The following is a 27,987-nucleotide window of genomic DNA, read 5'->3' on the forward strand; positions in this document are numbered from 1 at the left end:
TATGAGCCAAATATTAAAGAAAAATGGAACAAAAAACACACAGAATACTGTGGTGATCCAGACACTTGGTTGTTGAATTTATTACATCTAAGAACATATTCCTATTATTATAGTAAAACAGCTATCATTACAAGAACAAATGAATAATTTATTTATTTTACTTATGGTAAATCAATAAGACTGTTGTGGGGAGAAAATAAAGCAAAATATAATATAGACGAAAGAATTCGTGAGAACTTGTGTAGGTTGTTTATTTCAAAAGAAAAGTAAAGAAATATAAAATTCGATTGTCTTTCTACACGGAACTATCTACTGATATTTATATGTTTTTCTAATTTGTAATTCAGTGTGTGCTTAAGTAATCTTTATCACGATGAGTCATCTTCCAGGAGTATTGTTCTTCTGGAAAGATCCGGAAAGACCAATTGATATGATACTTCTCCAGTCAGATCAGTCCAAGAGTTTTGGTAAAGAAGAGCATTTATGCTATTGGTAATATTTTAGTATTCCGACCCAGATACTCGGGTAATGTTTCATAATATTAGATAGTTGTAGTTGTAGTCTCTCAATTAAGTATTTGTATAATAAAAGAAATATGTAGATGAAATATAATGATGCCATATATATAATGTATATGTATTTGTATATCCCATGTCATGGTGATAATAATAAATAATCAATTATGTGTATGATGATCTGTGTATTAGATAATATCATAAAGGGAGATCCGTTTGACTGGAATAGCTGAGGATATTATTTTATCCTTCAGTCTTACTCTCAGATTCAGCAGTAATCAATACTCATTCACAACATTATCCTCCACCAGATTCAACAATACCTTTTGTTGATTCGGCAATAAAACATTTCATTTACTATTTCATTGTCTGGCCAATTGCTTATTTTATTATAGTCAATCATGCACATAATTTTTGTACTTTATGGAGATCTACACTGTAAACTCAGCTTTGTGGATTACGTGTTCATTTTTTGTTATTTTAATTTTTTGTTGCTCTTCTTTTGTGTAATCTTTCTTCTCTACTCAAAGTGGTAGGAAGTGTTCTTTTCTTGTGCTCATCGTTATTGTTACTTTTACCATTTAGTCTTGAAGTGTGAACTATTTTCTTTTTTGAGGATGCACTTTTGTTAATCAAGTCTTCAGCTCTCTCATTCTCTAAACGTTCCAACTCTCTAACTTTCTTCCAATATTTTTGTACAATTGTGGAATCGGTAAAGTCTTCAGCCTTTTGCCATGTATTAGCGCGTTCGCCATAGCCAGCCCATTTGACCAAATATTCTCGTTGACCAGCAGTACCACGATGATCTCGAATGTCTTCAACTTTGTAGAGCTCATTCTCAATTGTTGATTCATCGATGGTGACCATCTTGAGTTCTGAGGGTGTATAATTTTGGTGTAACAATTCACCTTGCTCATCCTTTAACTCATACGATCCTCCTTTATTCTTTCGAACCACTGTATATGGACCTTCATAAATAGGTGCCAATTTATTTGATCGATGTGGTAATCTGACCATAACGTGTGTTCCTTTGGGGATGTCGATTAGGATATTTTTGTGATCATATTTCTTTTTTAATTCCTCATTAATCCTTAACACACGTTCGTTAATGGCAGGGAATATAATATTTTTCATATGATCAATCTGCTTCTCTAGCTCATCAATTGTAACTGTGGCTTTTGGAAGAGAGTATTTATCTTTGTCACCATACTCATCAGGCACATTGACTCTGCGAGCATACATTAATGAAAACGGCGCACTTAGTGTTTTTTGAGGAATATGTCTATTGATACACAGCTGAACAATCGGTAGATAGTGACATCAGTCATTGCTGTTCGCTCTCATCATTTTACGTACAGTATTCTCTGCAATTTTTACACTGGCTTCGGCAATACCATTTCCTTGTGGGTGATATGCTGTCGAATATCTTCGATCAATCCCAAGCTCTTTAGATAGGCTTGACATTAAAGAGTTTCTAAATTCCAGACCATTGTCACTTTGCATTACTTTGGGAAAACCATAATCTCCAAAAATCTTTATCAATGCTTTAGCTATTGTTGTTGAGTTCTTGTTTGGCAGTGGTCTCAAGATAATGTACTTGGAGCATACATCAACCAGAACTAACATGTACGTGTGTCCATCCTCTGATACAGGGAATTCACCGCATAAGTCAATTGCAATATGATCAAATGGTCGGAATGCTACAACATTAGTCAATGGGTGATAGCCTTTCTTGCTAATATTGTGCTTCTGACATTCAGGGCAAGAACGAATAATCTCTTTAGCCTCTTCATATATATTAGTCCAGTGTAAGCCTTGTGAATGAAGATCATTCACTATAGCTTGACTTCCAAAGTGACCAAACGAATGTGCTTCTTTTAGTAAGCCATTACGCTTTTCTTCAGGAGGTGACATATAGTCGGACGACTCTGAAGCATTTTCGACGAGTTGCGTTGCAAGTACATTTAGCACTCTGTCTTTACTATATTTTTTCTTTTGAACAATAACTCTGTTTTTAGCTTGTAAGTCATTTGTTCTGATTTTTCTCAATCCATCATCCTCCACCAGCTTGTCACTATCCTCTGGAGGATACAAGCGGCTTAGCAAATCAGGTAGTTTATTCAACAAACCAGGAATATGGACCACTTTAAAATCAAAGTCAAGGAGTGTCTCAATCCAGCCAATCATCATCGGATTAGCGATTTTTTGAGTGTGGAGATAAATGAGTGCTCGATGATCAGTAAAAATTGTGAACTGTCGGCCCCACAGAAATGGACAGAATTTTTCAAGCGCCAAAACGACTGCATATAATTCTCTTTTAGTTGTGCTCCATCGTCGCTGCGATGGGCTTAAGGAAGTTGATACAAAGCTGATATATTTATCACGCCCTTGTTCATCTCGCTGAAACAATAAGCAAGCTGCTCCATAAAGGGATGCATCTGTGGCCACATACATTTCACGTGACATATCTGCGTAATGAAGAATTAAATCTTGGTGCAATATGTCTTTTAGTGCTTTAAAGCTTTTCGTCTGCTCATCTGTCCATTGACCAGACACATTCTTGGCATGACTCAAACGTGAAATAGGCTCAGCTACCTTCGAAATCATAGGAATATAATCTCTGAAGTAATTGATCAAACCCATGAATTGCTGAATCTGTTTCGCAGTTGTAGGAATAGGCCATTTGTCAACATTTGTCAACTTTCGCTTATCAACCTTGGTGCCTGTCTCATTGACGACAAAACCAAGCAATCTCACTGAATGTTGAAACCAGACACACTTTTCCGAGTTCAGAATCAACTTCGCGGATGACAATTTTTCAATAACTAATTTTACGTCTTTGACATGCTGTTCAAATGTTTCACTGGCAACAATACAATCATCAACAAAATTCTGTACACAGTCAATCTTATCAAATAAAGTAGCCATGACATGTTGAAATTGTGAAGTAAGCATCTTCAAGCCAAAACAGCCTTTAATAAAGCTATACTGTTGCCCATCTAAGTGAGTGAATGTCAGTTTGTGTACATCCTCAGGTGCAACTTTGAAACGATGATACGCATTGGATAAGTCGAGTGTGGTAAAGAATTTCTTTCCACTTAAGTTTTGAAATATTGTTTGAATTTTTGGAATTGGATAATTGAATGTGGGAGGTAGGATCTGATTTAACAATCGCACATCTAAACACACTCTATGACTGACAATCTCACCAGCTTTGTTTCTCTTTGGAACAAGCAACATTGGACTGTTGAAGGAAGTGTTGGTCTTGGACTTGACAATAGTTCCTGTCTCAAGCCATTCTTTTACTTGCTTGTCAAGTGTTGGTCTTAGAGCGTGCGGTATAGGATACTGCCGTCTGTAAGCCGTCGCACCTTCCTTAGTAGGTAAACGAATAATAGATTCTGATAAAGGACAATATGACTCAACGGGAATATTCTTATTTTCCTCCAGTGATGCTTTAATAGAGCTCATAAATTCTGCTCGTTGCTGTGCTGTGCCAGCTGGCGAATTATCAGGTTCAAACTTTTTCTCTTTATCAATATTTAGATTTTCATAAATGGCGGCATAGTCTTTTGCATTATCTGAATGGACATATTCTCCTTCAATATCATATGCAACATTAATTAATCCAATATTCATCTTTGCCAAAATATCTCTTCCAAGGAGGATATCAAAATTAAAACCCGTATTAAACTCTAACACCTCTGGTGCATGCTTAAAGGTGATGCCATTTATATATTTAAAATTTAAAGGATCAGTTTTTCCTAATCTCTTTGTACTACTATTCTTAGACAGAAAATTAAAGGAACCAATTGAAGAATTTATTTTTGTTATTTGTAAATTGTTATTTAAACATTTCAAATTTATAAACGTGCGGGAACTGCCTGTATCGATCATCCCGATTAACTTCTGGTTCTCTATTATGATTGGAGTTACAAGATTAAACGCATCATTAGCTTTAATTCTTCTCTCAATTCTGTCAAGTAGGTACTTACATTCAAATGATATTTCCTCCATGTCTTCATCTATCCTGTCCTGGATCGTCTTGAGCGTCTGCTCAGACTTATCCTTTGCGGGAGACTGGGATACCATGAGAATTGGCTCATTGTTCTTGCTTTTGCAGACATGACCATGGTAGTAGTTTTCACCACAACGTCTGCAAGGATTGCGACTGTTGGAACTACTGGCTTTGTTCTTGCGGTTGATCAAGGTAAAACACTTGCTGGACTCATGGGTCGGGTTTTTTCCATGGTGCGAGCAGAAAAATGTCTTCTCATGCTTGGTTATCTTGTTGGAATGGTGAAGCTTCTTTCTGGGATGTTCCTCGTTATTCTTCTCAGGTTGCCCACGGGAACCAGGAATCAATCGGGTCGCCTCAGCATAGAGCCTGTTGTCATCCCCAAGGATGTCTCTGCCGATCTGCGTGATCTGCTCTACAGTCCAATCACGCTTGGACTCCCCATTGGGACCAGAGCGGGCCATGGTAACTCTTACCAGTGTTTGCACTGATAAGGTCAGCGAGGCAAGGAAGCGATCAGCGATGCGAGCATCGTCTTTGGGTAAACCAGCATTGTAAACCGCACGGAGGAACTTCTTCGAGTAATCACCGATGGACTCAGTGTTCTTCATCATCATTGTAAAGACCTGGTCTGTGAATCGTCGAGACACCAAGCTGGAACCATGTCTTTTGTTGAAGCATGATTTCGCCGCCTTCCAATCAATACACTTCTTAAGATCCATCTCTACCCATCCGTCATCAGTGTGAGGCAGGCAAAGTGGGAGGAATTTCTTCCAAACTCTCTCGATGTCCAAGGAAGAAGACTCGATCACATTCTTGAAGGTACGTAGGAAATGTCCAACTGATTCAAAAACCTCTTCATTTGGGAAGGGCTTAATAATACTGGAGGCCAATTGGAATTTGGGAAGATCTCTTCTGTTGAGAGTCAACCCTCCTTCACGGCCAGCTCTCTCTGTGTTTGTACCAGGAGAGGCAAGCATCTCGCTGCACTTTTCAAGGCTAGTGATTGCCAATCTTGTGCGCTCGATCCTGCGGAGTGCATCATCAGCTGCTTGCTCATTGTTTGCTACATGAGCAGCGCTGAAGGCCTCGATGTGGTTGCCCAATTCAGCCTTGAGAACGGCCACACAGGAGGAAGCAGTTGCTACTTCTCTACCAACGGGAGGGGAACCAGAACCAGAAACGGAACCAAAACCAGGGGCAGCATCCGGAAAGAGGACGGGCTCACTCAAGTCAGAGAATAATTCATCCGCAGACATGGGGGACAAGGTAGCCTCCTCAGGAACAGGGGTCAAACCAGCGGGAAACAAGTCAGCAGGAGAGTTCATTGTAGTTCACGAAAAAAAATGTTGTGGGGAGAAAATAAAGCAAAATATAATATAGACGAAAGAATTCGTGAGAACTTGTGTAGGTTGTTTATTTCAAAAGAAAAGTAAAGAAATATAAAATTCGATTGTCTTTCTACACGGAACTATCTACTGATATTTATATGTTTTTCTAATTTGTAATTCAGTGTGTGCTTAAGTAATCTTTATCACGATGAGTCATCTTCCAGGAGTATTGTTCTTCTGGAAAGATCCGGAAAGACCAATTGATATGATACTTCTCCAGTCAGATCAGTCCAAGAGTTTTGGTAAAGAAGAGCATTTATGCTATTGGTAATATTTTAGTATTCCGACCCAGATACTCGGGTAATGTTTCATAATATTAGATAGTTGTAGTTGTAGTCTCTCAATTAAGTATTTGTATAATAAAAGAAATATGTAGATGAAATATAATGATGCCATATATATAATGTATATGTATTTGTATATCCCATGTCATGGTGATAATAATAAATAATCAATTATGTGTATGATGATCTGTGTATTAGATAATATCATAAAGGGAGATCCGTTTGACTGGAATAGCTGAGGATATTATTTTATCCTTCAGTCTTACTCTCAGATTCAGCAGTAATCAATACTCATTCACAACAAAGACCAATAATTAATTACAGTAAGTACTGTAATTATGACAGCTCAGTAAGCACTGAGTTAATATGAGGACATTGAAATTAGATTAAATTATAAACATAGCAGTACCAGCTCTCTAATATCTAAATGAACTCAGACTTAAGAAATTAAGATGTGACTGACAAAGCAGATTGTGTTTTGATATAAAAAGGACAACTTTGTATTCTTTAATAAAGACAACCTATATACAGTCTCAAAGTATTCTTATATATGTCTCAATCTTTTGTACTGTTGATTTTATTCTATAAAACTTCACAAATATCTTAACACTATAAAAAAGATATTCTTATCTAGCGCAGTATTGCATGCATCAGACATGGGCAAGAAGTTTTATTTGAAAACTGATGCGTCTCTCTATGGTGTGTCAACCATTTTGTATTAAAAGGCAGATGATGGGCATACCAAACATATAGCGTTCATTTCCAAATCATTGAATAAGCATCAGCGATTGTGATCTACTAACAGATGCAAAATATATGCAATCATATTTGGATTAGAAAAATTTAGACCCCTGCTGTTGGGCAATCCGAACCTAGATATCCACACAGATCATTCAGCGTTAGTATATCTGTACTCCAGTAGTTATTTGTCTAGCAATTTACAAAATTATGTGGATACTCTTAATGAATATGGGAGACTGAAGATCACATATGTAAAAGGAGTGAAAAACACACTTTCAAATGCACTTAGCCGATTGTATCCTCCAATACAAGAGGATATTCAACAAAAACAGAAGGAAGATAAAGTGATAAAAAAATGCTCAAGTATATTATGATTAAGAGACAAAATTTAGACACTTCTGTTCCTAATGATGGGATGATGACAACAAAAGACAATATAGTTGCCAAGTGAAGAGTGATATACAATAAAGATCAAGATATCCATATCTTGGCTGTAAAACTGAATAGCAAGCAATTTAAGAATGCTATGCTAGATAATATGATTTCACCTTTACTGGATCGTACAAAAATGGTAGAAGATGCTCACAGGATGGGACATTTTGGAATAGAAGAAGTGGTCAAGTCACTGTTGAGTGATGGAGTGTATTGGACATCGATGTACAAAGATTGTAAAGATGTCATAGCAAAATGCATTCTATGTGCACAGCATACCATAGTTAAGAGAGGTTATAATCCAAAAAAGAGCATTATTGCTTGAGATGTATTCGACCACATTGCTATGGACCTAGCTGGACCATTTGCCATAACAGAAAATCAGAATCTATATATTTTTGTGATTGTGAATGTTGCAACATGTTACATTATTGCAAGACCGCTATCAGACAAACAGAGTGATACTGTCACAAAGATGCTGGTAAGCATATTTGGAGATTATGAAATTGCGATTGTTGGGCGTTTTGTACAGTCTGATAATGGCTGTGAGTTTCATAACAGCCTAATGCAGTCTATTACAGAGGTGCTGGGCATGAAACACAAGTTTTCTACTGCATACTACCCGCAAGGTAATGGCATTGCAGAGGCAAGCATAAAGATGATTACTAATACTCTTCGGAAGTTATGTGGTCAGGATTTTAGAAATTGGGATGAAATATTACCTACTGCACAATTGTGTTGCAACATGGAAGTGCGATCCAGATCAGGGTCTAGTCCTTTTTCATTGATGCTTGCGTTCAAGGTGAATCCAATTGGAGACTACTCTCAAGAAGGAGTAACAGATAAAACAATGTGTCAAGAGATTAGCAAAGAAGAAATTATCCAGCACGCATCAAAAATGTTATCCATTGTGTTTCCAGCTATCAAAGAATGCTCGATGCATTTGATGAAGAAATATAATTGAAAGTATAATCAAAAACATTTCTTGATTAATATTCCTATAGGACAGATGGTGATGATATGTCTACCATCCAGGGACACTAAGCTGTCCCCATTATTCGAAGGTCCATTTATTGTAGTTCACAAAACAAAAAGCAACAATTATGTCTTACAAGACGAAACTAATGAGTTGTTGCTTCGAAATTATACACTTTTGGAACTAAAAATAGTAAATATTGATGAAATGGCCATAGAAGCTGAATTTGTCGAAGTGGATGAAGTTGGCAATCATAAAGATATTGGTAAATCTAGATTGTTTTTGGTTAAGTGGAAAGGACTGGGTGAAAGAAAAAATTCATAGATATCTGCCCATAAATTTCATTTACCGTAACCAATACATAAATACTGGAAAAGAATAGACAACAAAAGACGACGCCAATCCCATAGATTGTCTTCAGTAATCACCCCAAGCAAGCGTGGGAGAGGTCGTCCTAGATAATTGATAACTGAGTCTGACACATCATTGTTGAACAATCCAGCAGGAGCAAAACGTCAGACAACTGAGACAACAGTGACAATAGAGCCAACCCAGTCCGTTTGGAAGTGAGAGTGTCCTTGTAAAGTCCTGCACTCCACATCAGCAGTGCAGTTTCAAGTTTAAATTTTTTTTTGTACCAATACACTACGGCAAGATGAATGGCAGTTGGGCCAAAAGTAGGCACATAACTGCCATTTTTTTGGTCGAAACCCAATAAAATCTCCGCCGTTTGTTGTAAGATGGTAATGTCATTTGTAGCAATTTAAAAAAGTAACATGAAAACACTTTTTTTGTTGCTGTACAATATTTTCAATACTGTAAAAAATGTTTTTAAGTTGTAATGACCACTTTGAGTATTAAAATATATGTTTTATTAAATATCAAAGATGTCAACAATTATTAAGATTAATAATTTTTGGAATGTGTGAACGAAATGGTAACATAACTGCCATTTTTTTATTTTTTAAACTATATTCTTTTTTTTAGATATTCTTTTTATCTTGATGAATTGGCAATTTGATTTTATTTAAATCGCGTAATGGCGTATAGAGCATATAGGGAATGGAGAGAAAAGCATAAGATGTATAGAGAATAAAAAAAAACCGGAGTATATAAAGAAGAAAAGAAAGACGGGGCATATAGAGATTAAAAAAAACATAAGAAATAGAGAAAATTAAAAAAAGAATATAAGATACAAGGATGATATAAAAAATATAAAAGATATAAGAATATAGAGCATATAGAAAAATAAGATAAAAATAAAAAGGATTACAGAATGGAAAGATTGCCTTTAGTAATGCATATGTTGTTGTTAAAGATATAATAGGGCGCGATTACATAAAACTTGTTTCCATTCGGTGGGTATTGGACCAGACCAACTTGATGACAAATGTCATTTACACTTATAACTGCATAAGTCAGTTGCGTTTGGTGGCCTAGTGTATGGGTGCTTTGTGACCGTTGTTTGACGATAGGTACTGATGAGTCATGACCAGCCGCGTCATATTCCTTCATGACCTCCATGAAAGCAAAAAAGTGTAGGAAGCCATGGAAATATACATACTGAAAGTAGAACTGTACTGTACCAACGAGCCAGCTGTGAACAATTACATTAAGGTTGCTAAAATAAATAAATAAATAGAATGTAAGCAACTTTTGATTGTATATCAAAAAATATTATACTTACTTTCTATAGGGGCAAGTAAACATCACGTAATGGTTGCCATGGCTGGTCTCGTTTTTCTTTCTTCGGTACATGCATGAGGAATATACAGTCGAGTCCATCCACAGATGTGCAGCTACAACAACAACAGAGTCACCAAACTCGTGGCCAGTCAAGCCTGTTGTTCTCCGGTAGTATTTCAATAAAGCTTCCTTCATACTAGGGCCGTTTACACCTTCCACCAAATCATCATTCAAATTAACAAACTGATGAAATGGCTCCCACAACTGCGCACCACTAGGATTATTAGGAAGGTCCATGTAGCTCTCTCTTCCATATGGCTTTGGCCGAATGAGGTTGGTTTCATCACAGATGCTGATTGCCGTGCTGGTACAATTGTGAATTGCAAATCGCTCGACGAGAAAACTGGCATTTCGGCCACCCTTTGATTTGGACTTTATCAATTTGGAGAAGACGCCAATTACTCTCTCCATTGAGCGAGTGGAGTAGCATCGCAGGGGGCCTCGCTGCTTGATGATATAGGGTATATAGACCAGGTAATGTTGAACTGGTCGGAAAACACTATGAGACAGGGTATTATTCTGGACTTGTTGGTATAAAAACGAGTGCCAGTGCTTGAAGTATCTATTATTAATATTTAAAAAATGGTAACAATCAGCTATTTGTAATGATAATATATGAGACGTATAATAACTTACAACTCCATCTCATCAAGCAATTCTGATGTCAACGTCTATTGCAAGGCAAGTGCGCAACCTTTCACAAGAGATAATAGAGCTGTTTTGACAGCCCTATTTGGTAAATAAGGCACAAACAAAGTGGGGACAAGGTATAAGAGAAAGTCAAGCCAGTCCACTGTGAGAGTACCATCGATCTTGGCAAATACGTTGTCAAAACTGCCTTGAAATGAGGTGAATATATATTTTCGTGAGCTGGTGATACAGTTTCCAATTGTTACAAGGTCTGCTCTTGGTATATGAAAAGGGTATTCAGTGGTATTGAGGGTATTGTCTGGATGGGTATAATAAAATTTGGTTTCCTTTGTGAGAGTGACGGTAATCAGGTCATACACAAACTTTCCAATCCCTCTTGCAATTAAATGAAGTTCATCTAATGCAAAAAATGATGATCCAGAGAAGGTTGAGAGTTGGGTATATATGCTCGGCTGGTATATGTTCTTCGACTATTACAAGCAGTTATTTAGTATGAAAAAAAGATGGCTAATTGAACATTTGTATACTTACAGGGTTGCCTACTTTGAAGTCTTCCAAAGGTCTTAACCAGGCAGAAATGTCATCAAAGTACATGCCATGCCGTCTGTTAGTAGGGCATTTGCCTTTAATCTCACAAAAACGGCAACCAAATAAACTTGTATGAGAACCAATGTGGGCCATATCAGCTACAGCTGGAATATCGCCAAAAGCAAGCAGCAGATAGACCTTGGATCTGTAAAGCTCCACTCCATTGTGCTTGACAACCAAGCCATGTGCCTTAAGATCTCGCAATTCATTGATGATGAGTATAAGAAAGGAGTCCAAATGAGTTGGCTTCTTGGGGCCAGGCAAGATTGCCAGTTGCAAAAGGTATTTGTTGGTATATCTAAGTATTTTATTAGTAAATTTTTTTTTAAAAAATGTAATAATAATAATAAATAGTAATAAATTAATTAATTACCTGATGGATGGGTCTAGGTTGAATATTATGCAATGGATGATGGTATATGAGTTTTTACCTTTCTTTTGATTGACAAACCCATCAGTATAAAGCCCAATGGCAATATCATCGGGATTGGAGAACAGGCCCTGCTGCACCAACTGCTTATAATTGTCACCATCAAAAATGTTGGTTAGCTGACCAGCTACAGATTCCCAGTTTGCTCTGTAACAGAGAAGTTCTCTTGTGGCTGGATCTGCCAACATTTGAGAAAGCATATCCCCAACTGACATAAGTTTCATACTGGCGGCTGGTGTCTGACTTTGATCGGGATCAGTCTTGTATTGCGGTTTGCCACAGTCAACACAAGATTCCTGGTCATCATTAATGCCATACAATCAACAACCACTAGAGCAGACATCATACTCATGGCCCTTGACACTTGACTTTGACTTGAGCAAAGCATCAACAGTTTTGCCATGACTGATCTTAGCCCCAGGTTTTAAAAAAAAACGATATCACTACATGTTAGTAATCTGGAATTAAAGTACAAGGTAACAGAAAATATAATATTTTACCCATCATTATATCGTCATGGTCTCGGATGACAGTGTTTATAAATTGAACAATGTCTCTATATGCTGCTCTAGCAATTCTATGCTGTAGCATCAATTGAGACAGATGAATACTCATCAACTCGGCCTTGGTAAAAGTATTTGTACTGATTCGGCTGCTGTCGTAAATGTGAGCTTCACCCTCACTGTCCTCAAAATTACATGCGCACTTATATGAAATAGTATTATTAAGCTCCATAGACTCCATAGTATATTCTGTAATACATTATTTAGTAATTGGAAAATAAATAATACAATTACAGCTCTTTTCATTACCTGAATTGCTGTCAGATTCATCTTCATTACTAATATCATTTTTGTCATGGTACATGTCAACATCATCCAGAATAGACTGGTCAATTTCAGTCATTGTTGCTGAATCTCCTCTGTAAATTCTCTTGTGGTTTTGCAGCTTCTGGTAGTTATCAAAAAACAAGACACATTGATCACATTAGTATTGCTGTGTAGATATTCTATCTCTCTGCTGGCTGGCGTTGGAAGAAGACATATTGGTTGGGTTGGTACATATGTAATATATAAAATAAAGCTGAGAAGAGGATTTTGGTGCTATTTATTAAATGTAAAAGACATCTTTATATACTCTTTATTTTTTAACCAAAATGCTTGCAGCTCTTTTTCTTTTTCTCTCTTATAGTGATGATATAGCAATGATTACAGTAATGTCAATGCTAGGTGAAACACCTGCCAGTAAATAATTCTCGTGGTTGGAAAGATTCTTCTTCATTAATAATTATGATGTAAGTTAAAATACTTCTTGGTTGACAAGGGGGTACCATTAAAAGAGCACAGGTGAAACAGACACATACTCTTTACTTGTGAGTGATTAGATATTCTTTGAGCTTTATAAAGAGGTATATGTATATTTAGAATAATTAATGACCAAATAATTTATGTTTTTTTTAAATAAATTATTAATTACTCTCTAATACCAAAGGCAAAGAAAAACAGCTTTCTAATAATTAACAGTTAAAAAAAAGTAGTACTGTCTAAACACATTGGTAGAAAAGACATATTTATATTATCTGTGTTATACTAATAGTATTTTTGAGATAGTGAATATATGTTTAGCTAATAGCATTATTTTCTTGTTTATGTATAAAACTTAAAGAAATAGATATAGATAATGAGGGCTATAGTCTGATACTCTTTTACTGACATCATCAAGATAAGCACTACTGATCGAAAGGGGTGTTAATTGAAAGTGCCAATATGAGTTAAAACACATCTTTTTCAAAAATGTACGGTTTCAGTCAAAAATGCCCCTTGGTAAATAATAGTAATGAGAGTTAAAATTATTTTTATCTTTGATGACAGCATCAATCAAAACGCGTTTTAATCAATAATGATAATAAGTATGATATGGACTTGAGTATCATAACACTTACTTTACTGTTGATAAAAAGGGGCTAATTAACTATATGATGTTCAGATGTTATATAGCTACTGTAGAGTATATTTAAAGTTATAATTTTAACTGGTACAGAGTTTTGTCATCGAGAACTTTAACCAAATTTCATGCTATATCTGCAATATGTATAGAGTTATATTATTATATCATATACTTTAAAACGTTTAATATGTAGACGGTGCAAAGTATGAACATTTATACATATAATATTGATTTAAAGTCTAATTCATTTTATCTTTATATTTCTTACAGTTTTGTTGTGTCAACACAAAAAGACTGTATCATGTTCACATGAGCTACTGCAGACAGGTGCAGACAGGTGCATGCAAGTGCATAAGCATCCCTTCTTTTATATGTTTTGTTTGTACATCTGTCTGTATCTTTTTCATATAAATAGCTATCAATTGCTTGTAATAAATCGTTGCCTTTCTCAAACTCAAATCGCTCTTATTCTACTTGTCTAAACTATCACCTTTTCTTTTCAACTCACTGCTTATAGCTAAAAAAAACTTAAACATGTCCAATATTAACACAACTCTCCTCAACTCAATTCAAAAGATTGAGGTTGATCTTGCTGAAATCAAGCAAGCATTGCGCAAGCTTCAAAGGCAATTCAGCAATCAATTTGCGCCAGCAGTCAGTGCGGAAGATCTAACTACAATGCAACAAAGCATTATTGAGCAGAGTTGTAAGTCATATATATTCTGTGCTTAGATGTTCATTTATTCTATTAATATTGTCATACATTTTTTGTAGCTCTTGAGCACATTGCCAAGTCTGTGAAAAGAGCCCAGCTCACAGAGTACCCTGATCAGCTCGGTAAGTGAGTAATCAATACTGGCGGCGAGTTCAAAGGAAAAAACGAAGCACAAAAATACAATCTGTTGCTTCAGATTCTTCACGAGCAGGACTGGAAGGCGCGCTGCAAAGAAGTTCCACAAGGGCAGCCTTTGCCCCCATTAGTCCCTCTTTCAGACCATGATTTGACAGTAAAAAGATTGCATCTCAAAACATTAGACCGTACGGTAAAGCATGATATCATTGACAAAGACTATCCTGCGGCCTCAAAAGAATGGAAGAATATCCCAGAGAAAAACAGGGAATACTACATGATGCATTTGGAGAGGTTGGCAAAGAATGGTGGATTGCACATCCACCAATGTAAAAAAATGTGGTGTGCAAGAAGCCTTCTTTGGGAAAGCTTCAAGAGCGACAACCAGACGAACAAGAGAAGAATGGCAGAGAAGAACAAAGTAAGTTTATCAATTAACAAATCTATATATTGTAAACTTTAATTAACATCGTTTCCTTTTATTATGCTATAGACACAGTGAGACATAAGTGATTCTTTACTTTCTTCTTCTGATATGTCAGAAACTGGTGATATTGAGTCGCCCATAATGGCAGATGTGCTGTAAGTTACCATTGTTGCTTTTTCTCATGCGCTGTTAATACAAAATTAATATAAACTTCTTACTCTTTTATGTAGGTCTCCTCCACCCACAGCAAGTGTTGAGCCTGCTTGCAAGAGAAGCCAAAGATTGTAGTTTGGCTGCTGTGATTGGCCGAGTTTGATTTTTTTAGTCTGTCTTTAGTGCATTTTTTTTCTTATCTCGTCATTTTTCTTTTTATGTTTTTTATTCCTTTTTTCTTTCATACAAAAAATTTATCAACCTCTTTCATATGATTGCTAATGTTGTGATTACAAGAATTTGAAGCTAATGTACAGCATCTACAGTTCCGCTATATTCAAATATAAAAGGAAATGGTATATAGCCTTTTTTTTGAGAAAAAAATTAATAGTAATATTTTTGTACTGATATATTATACTTGGGAGTCGTTCTATTATATGTAAGTATATTGAGTAGAATAAACATGTTGAGCTTTCTAACAAGATGCTCATTCCGGTTGTATGAATCAGATTCGAATTAGCTTCATGTTACATGACTTGAATCTTTGCTCAAGTTTTTCTTCTTCTATGATAACGACTTTCTATAGTGCTTATGTTTTATTGCTTTTCTTATATATAGATCTTAAATATTAATACATTCTTTAATATATATATATATTCTTAGAGTAAATGCTTATTTTACTGAACAAGTAAGCATATTATATGAAGGTAAGCATTATAATAATATTATATCTATTTATTTATTTTAAGTTTTTTCTCTAATATTAGTATATTTGTAGAAATTGGTAAAAAATAATAAGTGCTATCTAAGATATATTAGAATACCCAAAGTATATGAAATACAATTTGAATAGTAGTGTTTTACTGCATACGTTTTGCAGTAGCTAAACAGAACCATTTTTTATTGCGAGTGGCCGATGGAATTGTTTTTTCATTATTACTATTATTATTACCATTTTCATTTAATAAAACATGCATTGAAATAAAGATTCAATTCAATTAAACCCAATTCAATATTGTATAATAAAAAACAGACCATTCTGTTAAAGCTGCAAAGGAAAAACAAGAGGTTGTGCTAGAATTGAAAGCAATAGAACAAAAGAAAGAATGTAATAGAGGAAAGGAAGGACGCTTGATTTTTTTTTGAAAAATGGTAACAGTGCCTGTTTTGGCTTTTTACATAATAAATAACTGCCATTTTTTATTATGAAAAAAATGGTAACAGTGCTTGTTTTGGCTTTTTACATAATAAATGACTGCCATTTTTTACTATGTAAAAAATGGTAACAGTACCTGTTTTGGCCTTATACAGAGTCATAACTGCCATTTTTTATTAAGTAAAAAATTGCAGTTATGTTACCAAAGTGGTAACATGTTACCATTTTCTCCGCCATAGTGACAGTCATTTACCATAGTACTGCCTTATAGTTGTCTCAACCATAGTTGAAGCCTGGCCGGGGGGAGTGTGATAAAATACCACCATATGGATAGTATCAAGTAATGACTAATCATAACCATCACTCATCCAGCTCATAACAGACTTAGTAGAATAATTATTAGTCGTCACATTGGTACTCAATTTGTTATTTAATGAACAAGAAAATAATTTTGGCAGAGTTTGGTTTTTTCTTTACTTTGAAATAAATAATAAGTAAAATTGACTTCTTGTGTTTAAAGTGTTTGCTACAAACTCTTTAGAATTAGTATTATTTACTTCACTTCTTTTAGTTTAACTATTTCTCTAATTATTCAAATTATTTACACTCTTACCTTAGTGTTAGTTTCCCTTTTAATTTCTTTAACTGGTCTATTTAGTAACAAAGAGACTATTTTATCACTCCAATTTATCCGATATCAAACTCAAATCTTCAATTTCACTTTTTAATTTCTCTTCTTACATATATTTATCTGTTCTTGTACATCTCCTACACACAACCACATACTACACGCAACATAGTTTTGTCACATGTATTGTGGCCAAGTCTGCCTTCAGCCTGTTTCTGGTAATATATACTGAACGGTAGGTTCCTTCCGTGGTTTGGTCTGGTGGTGAGCCATGATGGGTGGTACTGGACTCATGGACGTTGACGTTGGTAGTGAGTTGACCAAGTGACATTTCTTGAGGGACAGAAGTGGTTCCCCCAGGTTTCTTAGGAAATCTTGTTTCAGATACCTCTTATACTCAAACCACCAATTTTATTCTGTCCCTTAAATAATTAAAATACCTATCTATATCGTTACCTCAGAAATGCCTGTCACTCACTAAAAATTATACTTCTTTCCCCTAATTTTATATACTTCTTTATCGCCAATATTTATTTACAATATTTTTTATTACATTTTCATTAGACTTCATTATTATACTATTATTATATTTTTTACTTTACTTCACTACATTGCTATTATATTATTACTTTATTTCTATTCTATCTTACTATATTTTTATTTTAGTTTTATTCAATTACTATATTTTTATTATACTTTTATTTTATCCTCTTTATATTTTTCTATTTCACTTCTACTATCAACACCAGTTACATGTAGTAAAAATTTTCACAACTTTCTTTTCTTTCTCTCAAAAAATTATTTTAACCAAACATTTTTGTTTATAAAAGAAACAATCTTTTCAATCAATAAAAGCATTATTCTATCCTTGATCTTATTTATTCTTGTCCATTATTATCGTTATTCTTCATTCATACATAGTATTCTTGTTCTTTGAAGTGTTGTCTGTCGATCTTGATATATTTTATTTCTCTGTTTTCTCTTTTCTGTCTTTCTTAAACTTTGTTGTTGTCACAATTTCCATTTTTATCTTCTCCCTATTTTTTTTTACTTATCTGTCACCAATTCTTATCTGTTAAATTACTCATTCTTTTTGATTCTTATTGTATTCTTCTTCTTGTATTTTATAATTCACATTATATTTATTTGCCAAGTGATACTATTACAATTCACAACAAACAAACACATTATGTGTTAAGTTTTGACACGTAGTGTGGTGATGTTGTTGGTCTCAGTCCAAAAAACATATTCTACTAAGTTCAGACATTCTTTTGAAAACCCCCTTTAATTTTTCTTCAAAATTTTAATTTCTTTCTTTCATTTTCATAAAATTGTCTTTTTTCCAAAAACCAATTTTGTGAAAATTAAAATCTTTTCCCCTTTATTTTTTCTGAAATTGTTTTCTCTCTTTCCTTTTTATTTTACTCTTGCGCACTAAATGTAACGTTTCCTTTCAAACACTACTTTACTAAAATTGTTAACTGAATAGTTTTTCTCTTTATTTATAACATACATCTTTCCAATATTTTCTTTTTCTTATAGTTATATATTATAACTTCATCAATTCTTCTTTCATGACAAAATATTTATATAGTTATTTTTCTTTATATTTTTATTTATGTTTATCTCATCACGTTTTATTTAGCGTATTTTTGCCATATATTTTATTCATAAAATAGTATAAGTATCTCTCTAAAATCAATCAATAAACAACTGTCAAATTTTTCTGATATAAAGTTTTCTTTAAGACACTGTCTATTATTTCTAATTTCTCTTTGTAAAATTTCTTCTGTTTTATTTATTTGTTCTGTCAAGTTTTTGTGGAAGATTGACCATCCCCTTTTATTCTATTATTTTGTCCCAATTTCCCCTTTTATTTATCTCTTGGTAAATTTACCATAGTAAATTTTTCTTTAGTTAAATTCTTTACTCTTGTAAACATTTTCCTTCCTATAGTTAACTCTTTAGAATTAGTATTATTCATTTCTCTTCTTTTAATTTAACTATTTTTCTAATTATTCAAATTATTTATACTATTATCTTACACTAGAGAAATAACTCTGAATACCATTGTGTGAAAGTTTATTGTTACATGTAGATATTTAGAGCAATTTTTCATTTCAGTATGTTTTTTGGTATATATGTTCCTAAAGTCATGTTGTAATTTTCTATTGGCTTGGATATAATAACCATCCAAGTTATTTTATCATTATTACTATTAGTATTACTATAAAATTTAAACAAATAAAGTAAATGTAACACTTGTTTTTCTTTTATCTTAACATTTATAACTAAATAAACACCATGTCTTCTACTTTTGAACTTTATAATAAGATATGCTATTGCATAAAATTTAGCAATAATTAACAAGGCTACAACTTTATTTCTATACAAACTCTTCAGCATCACAATAAAAGAGCAAGATATGAAGATATGGAAAGAAGTGAAAGAAGTATGTTTTGTTTTTCATTTTCATTTTCATTTTGGTTATTTTATATAATATTTTATTTCAATAGATGTATCTGTTCAAAGAAATCTCATAGATATTGATTTTGAAAGTAAGAAACATTAATTGTAATAAAAAGAGAAGTAAACTAAAAATTGAATTCTATATGTAATTACATCAAACTAACAAACCGGACCCATGGAAGCAATGGGTGGTCAGACCAACTTATCTGTTTGGAGAGAAGCCTCAATTTCTGATGATGAGATTGCTTTTAGCAATGAGTCGAATGGCAAAAGCAGTAATAGTGATGAAAATGATAATGACAAAGAAAACAATGATGGTGAAGAAAGTGAAGACGGTGAAGAGAATGTTGTTGAGATTGAAGTTGAAGAATTCGATAGTGAAGATCAGTCCATGTTAATTAGCTAAAAAAAAGACCTAAAAAAATTCAATGAAAAGAACCAAAAAAGAAAAATCTGAAAAAGGGGGGTGTTCATTCTTTTGTTTTTTTACAATAGATCCTTTTGCCACCCCAAATATGTCTAAAAATCCGGTACACAGATTTATTTCTACTTTTGTGGTAATGTTTGCTTCCCACTATATGGTCAATAAGGGTGCTGTTGTCTTGATTGAGTTTGTCAACAAGCTCTTATTGATTTACGAGCAGGATTTCCAATTGCCCATGAGTCTTTCTGGTCTCCAAAGCATGACAGAATTCTCAGCCATGACAAAAGGGATTAAGAGATTTGTCGTGTGTCAGGATTGCCACAAGGTGTATGAGGAAAGTGTACCTGCTCCTTTGAATTGTGATTTCGTAAAGCTTGGTGCATATACCGCCTGTAATTGCAAATTAATGGTCCAATCATTGTCTGGTGGTTTGGTTGCAAAGAAGTCTTATGTATATCAGTCTCTCACACATGCTCTTAAAATTCTTTTCCTCCATCCCGATTTCGAGCAAAAGATCATGCACTGGAACCAAGAATTCAAGATCACTGATACATTGTGTGATGTTTACGATGGTGAAGCCTGGACTGATTTGAAGGACAATGACGATGAAATTTTTGTTGAGCATCCTCGTTCATTGATGCTGACATTAAACATCGACTGGTTCCAGCCTTTTGATGGTACTAGCTATTCCTTTGGTGCTATCTACCTGGTGATAAACAACCAGCCTAGAAGTGAGCAGTTTAAAGCAGAAAATACAATCCTTGTTGGTCTCATGCCCGGACCAAAAGAGCCAAAATCAGAAGAGATCAATCATTATCTCAAGCCATTAGTCGACAAAATGATACAGCTCTATCTTGGAATACAGATACCCACCTACCAGCAAACAGACGGTGCAACAGTTCGTGCAGCCTTATTGATGGTTGCATGCGATATACCTGCTGCCAGAAAGACTAGTGGGTTCACCGCGCACAACAGCACATGTGCCTGTTACAAATGCAGCAATCAATTTTCTCGTCTACCAGGCACTTCTTCTGTCGATTTCCATGGATTTGATTGTGCCCAGTGGCGCCATCGAAGTGATAGAGCAAACCGTGTGCATGCTGAGGAGTGGAATAGTGCGAGTACACCCTCAGAAAGGCAGCAGCTGAAGGTCGAATATGGTGTTCGATGGTCGCAGTTGTATCGCCTTGGATACTTTGATCTAGTACGTGGAACGATCATTGATCCCATGCATAATCTTTTTCTGGAAACACCAAAGAGAATGATTGAAACATGGACAAAAATGAAAAAAAATGAAAAACAATGATCTGCTTGCAATGCAGACAGTTGCAGCAACGATGATATTGCCCAGCGACTATACCAAGCTGAAAACGAAGATAGGAAAGGGCTTTTCCCACATGAAAGCAGATGAGTGGAAGTCTTGGGTATTGGTGTACTCTCCCGTGCTTCTAAAACCAGTTCTTCTGTCCAATATGTTTAATGGCTGGATGCACTATGTAAAAGCATGCCGTATACTTGTAAAGCCGTCAATCAGTTTCATCGAAATAGACCAAGCACACAGATATCTACAAGAATTCTGTCAATCTTGTGAAGATACATATAAACCAAAAGTCCTCACCTGCAACATGCACCTGCACCTCCATCTTCATGACACAATTCGTGATTTTGGACCCGTGTATGGCTATTGGCTCTTTGGTTTTGAGAGATACAATGGTTTGTTAAAGAATAACAAGACAAACAGAAAAAACGGGTTTGAAACAACCTATATGACAAAATTCACTGCAGATGCATACAAAGCTGATTACATACGAAATACGTTATCATGTTCAAGCCTCATTCCATTCCTTCCTCTTTTCGAAAAACTTACCTCTACGACCACACCTATAACGACCTATGCCACTTACGCTCCAACCAACCAACAACCTTTCTGACTGCAACAATTTGTAGACTCATCCTTAAGTCGAGCAGCACCTATCAAAGGCAATGAACCACTCCCCCCATCCACCTTTCCTTTACAGTCCTTAAAAGAATCAACAATGAGTGATATTGATTATCATCAATTGTTAGATTATTATAAAATCGCCTATGCCATGCCCAATCTCATTTCTTACCACGATGCCAGATTGTCACAATATTTTGTAAATAACCGAATCACAAAATTGAAATCAATTGATCTCCTTGGCCAAACATATATTGGGAACAACAGTTCTGGTAAGTGCGGGTCACTTGTTCAAGCTTTCTTCTGTAGCAGCAATGGCCGAACTTCAAGCCTATATACTGGACAAATTCAGTATCTTTTTATACATTCATTTACTCTGCCTCCTCATCCAAACCACCAAGCATCAACATTACATCAAGACCAGCATGTTTTTGTATACATCCAATGGTATAATTCGACAAATGACAATGAACACAGAGATGAAGGTATTGCAATCTGCTTGCCAGAATTCTCTGCTGATAATTATCACAGCATCTTACCTGTACAGCACATACACTTAGAGGTCGCAACTGCTGTAGATGTAACTGATATGAACGAAGAAAGAATGCTGGTCATTCCTATGCCAAAAAATACTATGCCTGAAGCCTTTATGAATAATTATGCACTATGATTTTTTATGAGAATAATTAAATAAAAAACAAAGAACAAGTAATGCCTCTTTATGTATTTTTTTGGTTATTTAAAGTATAAGACGTTATGAATGAAGAAAAAAAGAACAAAAAATATAAACTTTATTTAGGGCCCGTTTCTAAGAGCCCGCTGAGGAAACTGTGACACAATTGCATCAGAGACTGGTCCTTTAACGGTTTCGCCAAAAGCATGTGACAGCAATTGATGACTATTTAAGCCTAAATCAGCTACCACTTTGTTGTCAACAAGTGTGATGAAGTGGTTGTACTATATTAAAGACATTAATATTTTATTCAGTATAATACAATATAATATATTAACTAAATTCAATATTTCAACTTTCAAAAAACTAATTACCTCATAACTTCTCTAATATGGACGATGAAGACGAAGCCCACTATAAGAAACATGAGGCGAAGTGCCATTGTCTGACTCACCAACAGACATAGCCTCTTCTATAATGAGACCAGAGCAATCTCTTTTCATCTCGTCATCAATAGCAGTCTTGTTAGACTGGTACGCTGTTTTGCGACGTTTCAAGTGCTGTTGAAAATATTAAATTAGTTTTCTTTTTTTGCTTTAAATTAATGACTTAGATAAGAATTATTCAAATAATAAATAAATAAAGTATAACTTACCTCCTTTTTGTAGCTACTCCTTCTGTTGCGAGCATTGTCTGACTTCTTTTTAGCCTGAGACTTATTAGCTGCACGCTTTCTGCTAGTGAAGTTCGTGTAGACAAAGTCACGAACATCACTTTTTCTCAGTCCTGCTCCTACGAAATTTCTTTCCAAGTAGGCAACAAGGTTTTCTGTCAACTCAGTGTTTGGCGACTGGTTGAAGTTGACAGCTGTGTTCCATCTTGGCTTGCCATTGTTGGCTTGAATTTCAGCCAAACGTTTTGACTTGAACTTAGGGTCCCACAAATGCTCCCGAAGAAGTCTCTATTGAATCTTGATAAGTTATTAAAGATATAATTTACTATATGTATGATACATATATAGGCTTTTGTTTTGTTGACTGATTTTGCATCAGAAGCCATGGTGGGAGAACCAGCTACATTCATTTCCATGCTCACAGGAGCAACAGCATGCACTAAAGCCATCGGCTGACTCTGCAAAACAGCAGACACAGGAGTGTTCGAAGTTTTTGCTTTGATATCAGCAACGTCTTTCATGACAGTGGTCATGTCACGACACAAGATGGCAAGAGAGTTTGTCATCTCTCTCTCAGCAGGAGTGCGTCAAGTGGGATAGCTTTCATTTTGGTTAGACATATTCTATTAATTTAAAAATATAAGTTCAAATATGTATTAACTGTTAATGCTTTTATATTCTTTGAATAAATTTTTATTATACACTACAATTATATTTATTATCAAACATACCAAAATAAAAGACAGAAAAAGATGGGGAGATAGAGAGAGAAAGTGTGAGTATAAGTAAGAATAATTGTAAGAGTGCGTGAGCAAGGGTGAGTAAGATTGTAGCAAAAATGTATATTTATATTTCTAAAAAAAAGGATGTCTAGTCTTGATTGATCTTGGTTAAAAGAATATATCTAAAGTAACTTCTTGTACACACACTGTGTAAATTGATACAAAGATTGCTTTTAGATACTACACCATTATATCTATTATGCTTTTTGGATATTTTTTTTGAGTTTCATTTTTTTTAATTACCTATTTTGTTTTTTTTGTATTTTATTTACTTATTTTTTTATTTTTCCATATTTTTCCATATTTTTCCTTATCGACCATTTTCTTTTCTTTTCTTTCTCTTTCTGATTTTTATTATAACTGTGAATTTTACTGGTAAGATACATTCTTCTTAAAAATACTTCTGTACAGACAACAACAAGATTAACACATTCTGTTGTCATAGATACATATATACTCTCTTAGTGTTTTACTATATTCGCAAACTTTTTGGTAACATATCTTCTTTTTTTTTAAAGCAATTCTTTTCTTTAAATGTAACTAAATAATAATTATTATTTCAGTTGTCATAGATACTAGCGTGTTTTTTCCTTCTGATATATTCTCTTTACAATGGCCATCCAGATTATTCCAGGTTAGTAACTATACTTTATGTCATCATCCTATAAAATTATTCTGACTTTTCTCCTTCTCTTTTATAGACAATATCGCCAAAAATATTCCCTACAATTAAACAAGACCATCAACATGGTAATATTTTATTTTTTATTTACTTTTAATATTTATCTGACAGAATATAATTTTTATTATAGATGAATGTTCATCTGCCAAACACGCAATGAATCAAGAACCTCTATCTCTTGGTGCCATCATTGACATGGTAAGACTTCTTCTTTTATTCTCTTAATATGTATGATAGTATTATTTATACTGTATATTAATATATGTTTTTTACTAAAGGTTATATCAACTCTTGACAAGTACTATCTAGGTCTACAAATAAATTGACTTTCTTCGGGTACGTTCATTACATATTCTGTCACCCAATTCACTCAAACTAACTTCTCTATATTATTTTCATTGTTAAAGAAATTATACTTGATGCTATGCCTCGAACTCTCAAAGTTTTAATTTTATCTTCTTCGGTCATTATATTGTATGTATCCTCAAATTAATATATCACTCACAACATGTAAATATTTAAATACACATCTAACTTCTCTTCTATTATGTTAAATAGTATCTGTGCCAAAGATAACTACTGAATATAAGGGTTTACAAACATTATATATAAAGCACTGCTTGATTTGAGTCATATGAAGGATACCGGTGAAGACGGCCCAAGGCATATAATATTATTCCAATACTATCAACCTAGAATCATTCTATTTTTTCTAATAAATACAAAAATAAACTATAATTCAAACCAATAATAATTGAATATCAAGTAATTGGGGGAGCAGATAATCTATGACCTCATAATAAAGAGTGTTAATGATTGGCTTATAAGTAATAAAATGTCCATGGTTCTAACTATTTACCCAGGGATAGTTCAACAATACACATGCAACGTAGTCCCTGATTATTAATCTTTAACATGGAAACAGATTGTATTACAGCAAAAAAACAAAGTTTGAAATAAAGTTTTCTAGGTACTCTATTATATACAAAGATATAAAATTACTATTGACCCCAACTTCACTAGTGCTATCGAACTTTACACTTGTAGATAGCAGGTCTGTGCACATGTAACCAGATCAGCTTTGGTACCAGTGAAAATAGGCAAAACACCACTGTAAAATGCGGAATATTCACAATAGTATGCCTGAATTTCCCGGTGTGTATTTATTGTTATTTTTTCAGTGTACATAGTGTGGTATACACCACAATTAAGTGAAAAACCAACCACACAACCAAACACTGATTCTTTCTTGCTAATGAACCTAGCAAGTTAACAATCTCCGAAACTGTTACACACTGGGCACATGTACACAACACACTCATATAGTGTAAACCAACCATTACACAACAGGGATTTGAATTACAGAGAATTGAATAGTAGCAAATATAAAAACTATATTATTTTGTCTCTATAATAACTAACACTCTCACAGTATTTACTTTTCCCATTATTGAGATACTAACGCATAAAAAACCCCAAATACCTAATGATCTGCTATATATATAAGCTGATGATTGCTAATATGATATATATATAAGCGGCTGACAACCAATCTGATATATATATAAGCTAATGACCATTAATCTAGTATATAGATAAGTTGATAACAGGTGATCTACTATATATATAAGCTGATAACCGCCAATCTGATATATATATAAACTGCTGACAGCTAATCTAATACACTGGAAAAATTAAAAAAATAAGGTAGTTTAAATATGGGGTATAGTGTAGTGTAATTTCCATATTTAAATTAGTTGATTTTTTTTTCCACTTGTGCTGAAGGTGACCTTCACAGATAGTGGAATGACTAGAGTCAACTAGCGGAATTGTGGGTGGGGGGTGCCGCAGGTAAGGTTTGTTAGCACTTTAGATATACTTATCTGACTTGATATATAAAAAGAAAGTTTTTTAAAACTGCGTATCTATTTTGATATTCTTTATATGGAACCATAAAGGTCAGGCACCGACATATTATGAAGATTAAAAGTAGCGTAAAGGTGACCTTTAAGCTAGTTTATTGTTAAGAAGTTTGGTCATCAGCAGCAAAAAAAGGCGTCTTTAAAATTATGGACCAGTAATATGTTCTTTATTTATTTGGTTTCCCGTTCTTATTAGGCTGGTAATGGTTTACGCTTTTATTTTTATTGGAAAGAATAGAATGTTTCTAGGTTTCAGATCTAATAATACTATTCTATATCTCTAGCTACTTCTTGCTCGGTCGGTTTGTTATATTTGGGATGAAAAATTTTCTACAAAAAAGAAATACCTAAAAAAAAATGAGCTGCTCAATACGTTTTTTTTTGGGGTACGAGCAGTACTCTTTGAGAATAGATAAATCGTTAGTGATGGGTGTGCGTGTGTGTTGGATATTTCAATTCTTATAAACCATTAATACTTATATTGGAATTATCCAGTACAAAGACCAAACAATAAAATATTACAAGTAAAGCTACGGAATTTTGATTCCTTTGACTATGAAAATGATTGGAAAAAAGTAATTTTTGTGAATTGGGCGATATAATTATTAATTTACATACCCAAAGCAAACGGATTTATTTGTAGATATAGATAATACTTATCAAAAGTCGATATAGTATCTGGTAGTTTTTTTATTAATAAACAGTATAAGTAATATAATGATACATATAAGGATAGTAAAAGAACAAAAAAAGTCTTACCATGTCAATGACAGCAGCATGAGATAGAAGCTTTTGATTCATAGCATGTTTTAGAGAGGGTTGTTCATCTATAGTAAAAATTGGATTCAGTTTGATTAATATTAAAGAGAAATATAATAAATAAATAGATAAAAATATTACCGTGTTGGTGGTCGTGTTTAGCTGTAGAAAATATTTTTGGTGATATGTCCTATAAAAAAGAAAGGAAAAAATCAGGATACTTTTATGAGATGATGGTATGAAGTATATTTACTAACCTTGGCTAATCCGGATGGCCATTGTGAAGAGGATGCATCAGAAGGAAACTATACGTGAGTGACTATGGTAGCAGAAACACTTGTTATTACTCAGCTATATTTGAAGAAATTACTAATAAAGAAAAATAAAGAAAAAAAGCGTCTTACCAGGAACATTTGCAAGTATAAGAGTAAAAGAGAAAGAAAGAAGTAAAAAGAAAAGAGAGGGCGAGTGTCTATGGCAACTGAAACAACTAATTCTTTTTAGTTATATAAAAAAAGTACTTTAAAAAAGCAGATTAAAAAAAAAGACTAATAAAAAAATAAAAAAATGGGTGGAGACAGCGACGAAGAGTGTGTCTATGGCAACAGAATAAATAAATTCTTTTATTTTCTATAAAGAAGACTTTTTAGAAAGAACATGTCTTACACAAATAGTTTGCAAATATAATAGAAGTTGCAGAGATAGAGAAACAAAGAAAAGACCAATAGCAA

The 27,987-nt window shown here is 34.0% G+C and overlaps 8 protein-coding genes across 8 annotated transcripts; 4 read left to right on the forward strand and 4 right to left on the reverse strand.

Moving 5' to 3' along the window:
- Window positions 1-946: 946 nt before the first annotated feature.
- On the reverse strand, window positions 947-5,102 carry PHYBLDRAFT_184570 (hypothetical protein; the record flags this gene model as incomplete). The annotated part of the gene is made up of 4 exons (XM_018438954.1): window positions 4,511-5,102; window positions 3,822-4,432; window positions 1,616-1,811; window positions 947-963 (listed from the first exon to the last, which is right to left on the reverse strand). The coding sequence occupies exons 2-4, from the start codon at window positions 4,410-4,412 to the stop codon at window positions 947-949; spliced, it is 804 nt and encodes a 267-aa protein (XP_018299270.1). The 5' UTR covers window positions 4,413-4,432; window positions 4,511-5,102.
- Window positions 5,103-9,626: 4,524 nt separating this feature from the next.
- Window positions 9,627-12,516, reverse strand: PHYBLDRAFT_73842 (hypothetical protein; the record flags this gene model as incomplete). Its single annotated transcript, XM_018442928.1, has 9 exons — window positions 9,627-9,978; window positions 10,045-10,665; window positions 10,740-10,774; window positions 10,805-11,224; window positions 11,286-11,640; window positions 11,716-11,728; window positions 11,774-11,891; window positions 12,017-12,177; window positions 12,273-12,516. The coding sequence occupies 9 exons, from the start codon at window positions 12,514-12,516 to the stop codon at window positions 9,627-9,629; spliced, it is 2,319 nt and encodes a 772-aa protein (XP_018299271.1).
- Window positions 12,517-14,253: 1,737 nt separating this feature from the next.
- On the forward strand, window positions 14,254-16,295 carry PHYBLDRAFT_161856 (hypothetical protein; the record flags this gene model as incomplete). Its single annotated transcript, XM_018434500.1, has 8 exons — window positions 14,254-14,425; window positions 14,494-14,556; window positions 14,593-14,990; window positions 15,063-15,067; window positions 15,227-15,280; window positions 15,813-15,856; window positions 15,928-15,933; window positions 16,183-16,295. 8 exons carry the CDS (start codon window positions 14,254-14,256, stop codon window positions 16,293-16,295), a joined length of 855 nt encoding a protein of 284 aa, XP_018299272.1.
- Window positions 16,296-20,550: 4,255 nt separating this feature from the next.
- On the forward strand, window positions 20,551-21,072 carry PHYBLDRAFT_102333 (hypothetical protein; the record flags this gene model as incomplete). The annotated part of the gene is made up of 1 exon (XM_018427712.1): window positions 20,551-21,072. A coding segment is annotated over one exon (522 nt), but the record flags the coding sequence as incomplete, so codon positions are not given.
- A 91-nt stretch (window positions 21,073-21,163) lies between these two features.
- Window positions 21,164-21,757, forward strand: PHYBLDRAFT_138788 (hypothetical protein; the record flags this gene model as incomplete). The annotated part of the gene is made up of 1 exon (XM_018430077.1): window positions 21,164-21,757. The coding sequence occupies one exon, from the start codon at window positions 21,164-21,166 to the stop codon at window positions 21,755-21,757; it is 594 nt and encodes a 197-aa protein (XP_018299274.1).
- A 105-nt stretch (window positions 21,758-21,862) lies between these two features.
- On the forward strand, window positions 21,863-22,435 carry PHYBLDRAFT_138789 (hypothetical protein; the record flags this gene model as incomplete). The annotated part of the gene is made up of 1 exon (XM_018430078.1): window positions 21,863-22,435. The coding sequence occupies one exon, from the start codon at window positions 21,863-21,865 to the stop codon at window positions 22,433-22,435; it is 573 nt and encodes a 190-aa protein (XP_018299275.1).
- A 125-nt stretch (window positions 22,436-22,560) lies between these two features.
- PHYBLDRAFT_138790 (hypothetical protein) lies at window positions 22,561-23,677 on the reverse strand (the record flags this gene model as incomplete). Its single annotated transcript, XM_018430079.1, has 4 exons — window positions 22,561-22,722; window positions 22,864-22,998; window positions 23,094-23,399; window positions 23,477-23,677. 4 exons carry the CDS (start codon window positions 23,675-23,677, stop codon window positions 22,561-22,563), a joined length of 804 nt encoding a protein of 267 aa, XP_018299276.1.
- Window positions 23,678-26,984: 3,307 nt separating this feature from the next.
- On the reverse strand, window positions 26,985-27,669 carry PHYBLDRAFT_138792 (hypothetical protein; the record flags this gene model as incomplete). The annotated part of the gene is made up of 5 exons (XM_018430080.1): window positions 26,985-27,050; window positions 27,257-27,324; window positions 27,398-27,446; window positions 27,514-27,561; window positions 27,661-27,669. 5 exons carry the CDS (start codon window positions 27,667-27,669, stop codon window positions 26,985-26,987), a joined length of 240 nt encoding a protein of 79 aa, XP_018299277.1.
- Between the last annotated feature and the right edge of the window lie 318 nt (window positions 27,670-27,987).

This window comes from Phycomyces blakesleeanus (assembly GCF_001638985.1).
Source record: "Phycomyces blakesleeanus NRRL 1555(-) unplaced genomic scaffold PHYBLscaffold_1, whole genome shotgun sequence".
NCBI classification, from domain to species: Eukaryota; Fungi; Mucoromycota; class Mucoromycetes; order Mucorales; family Phycomycetaceae; genus Phycomyces; species Phycomyces blakesleeanus.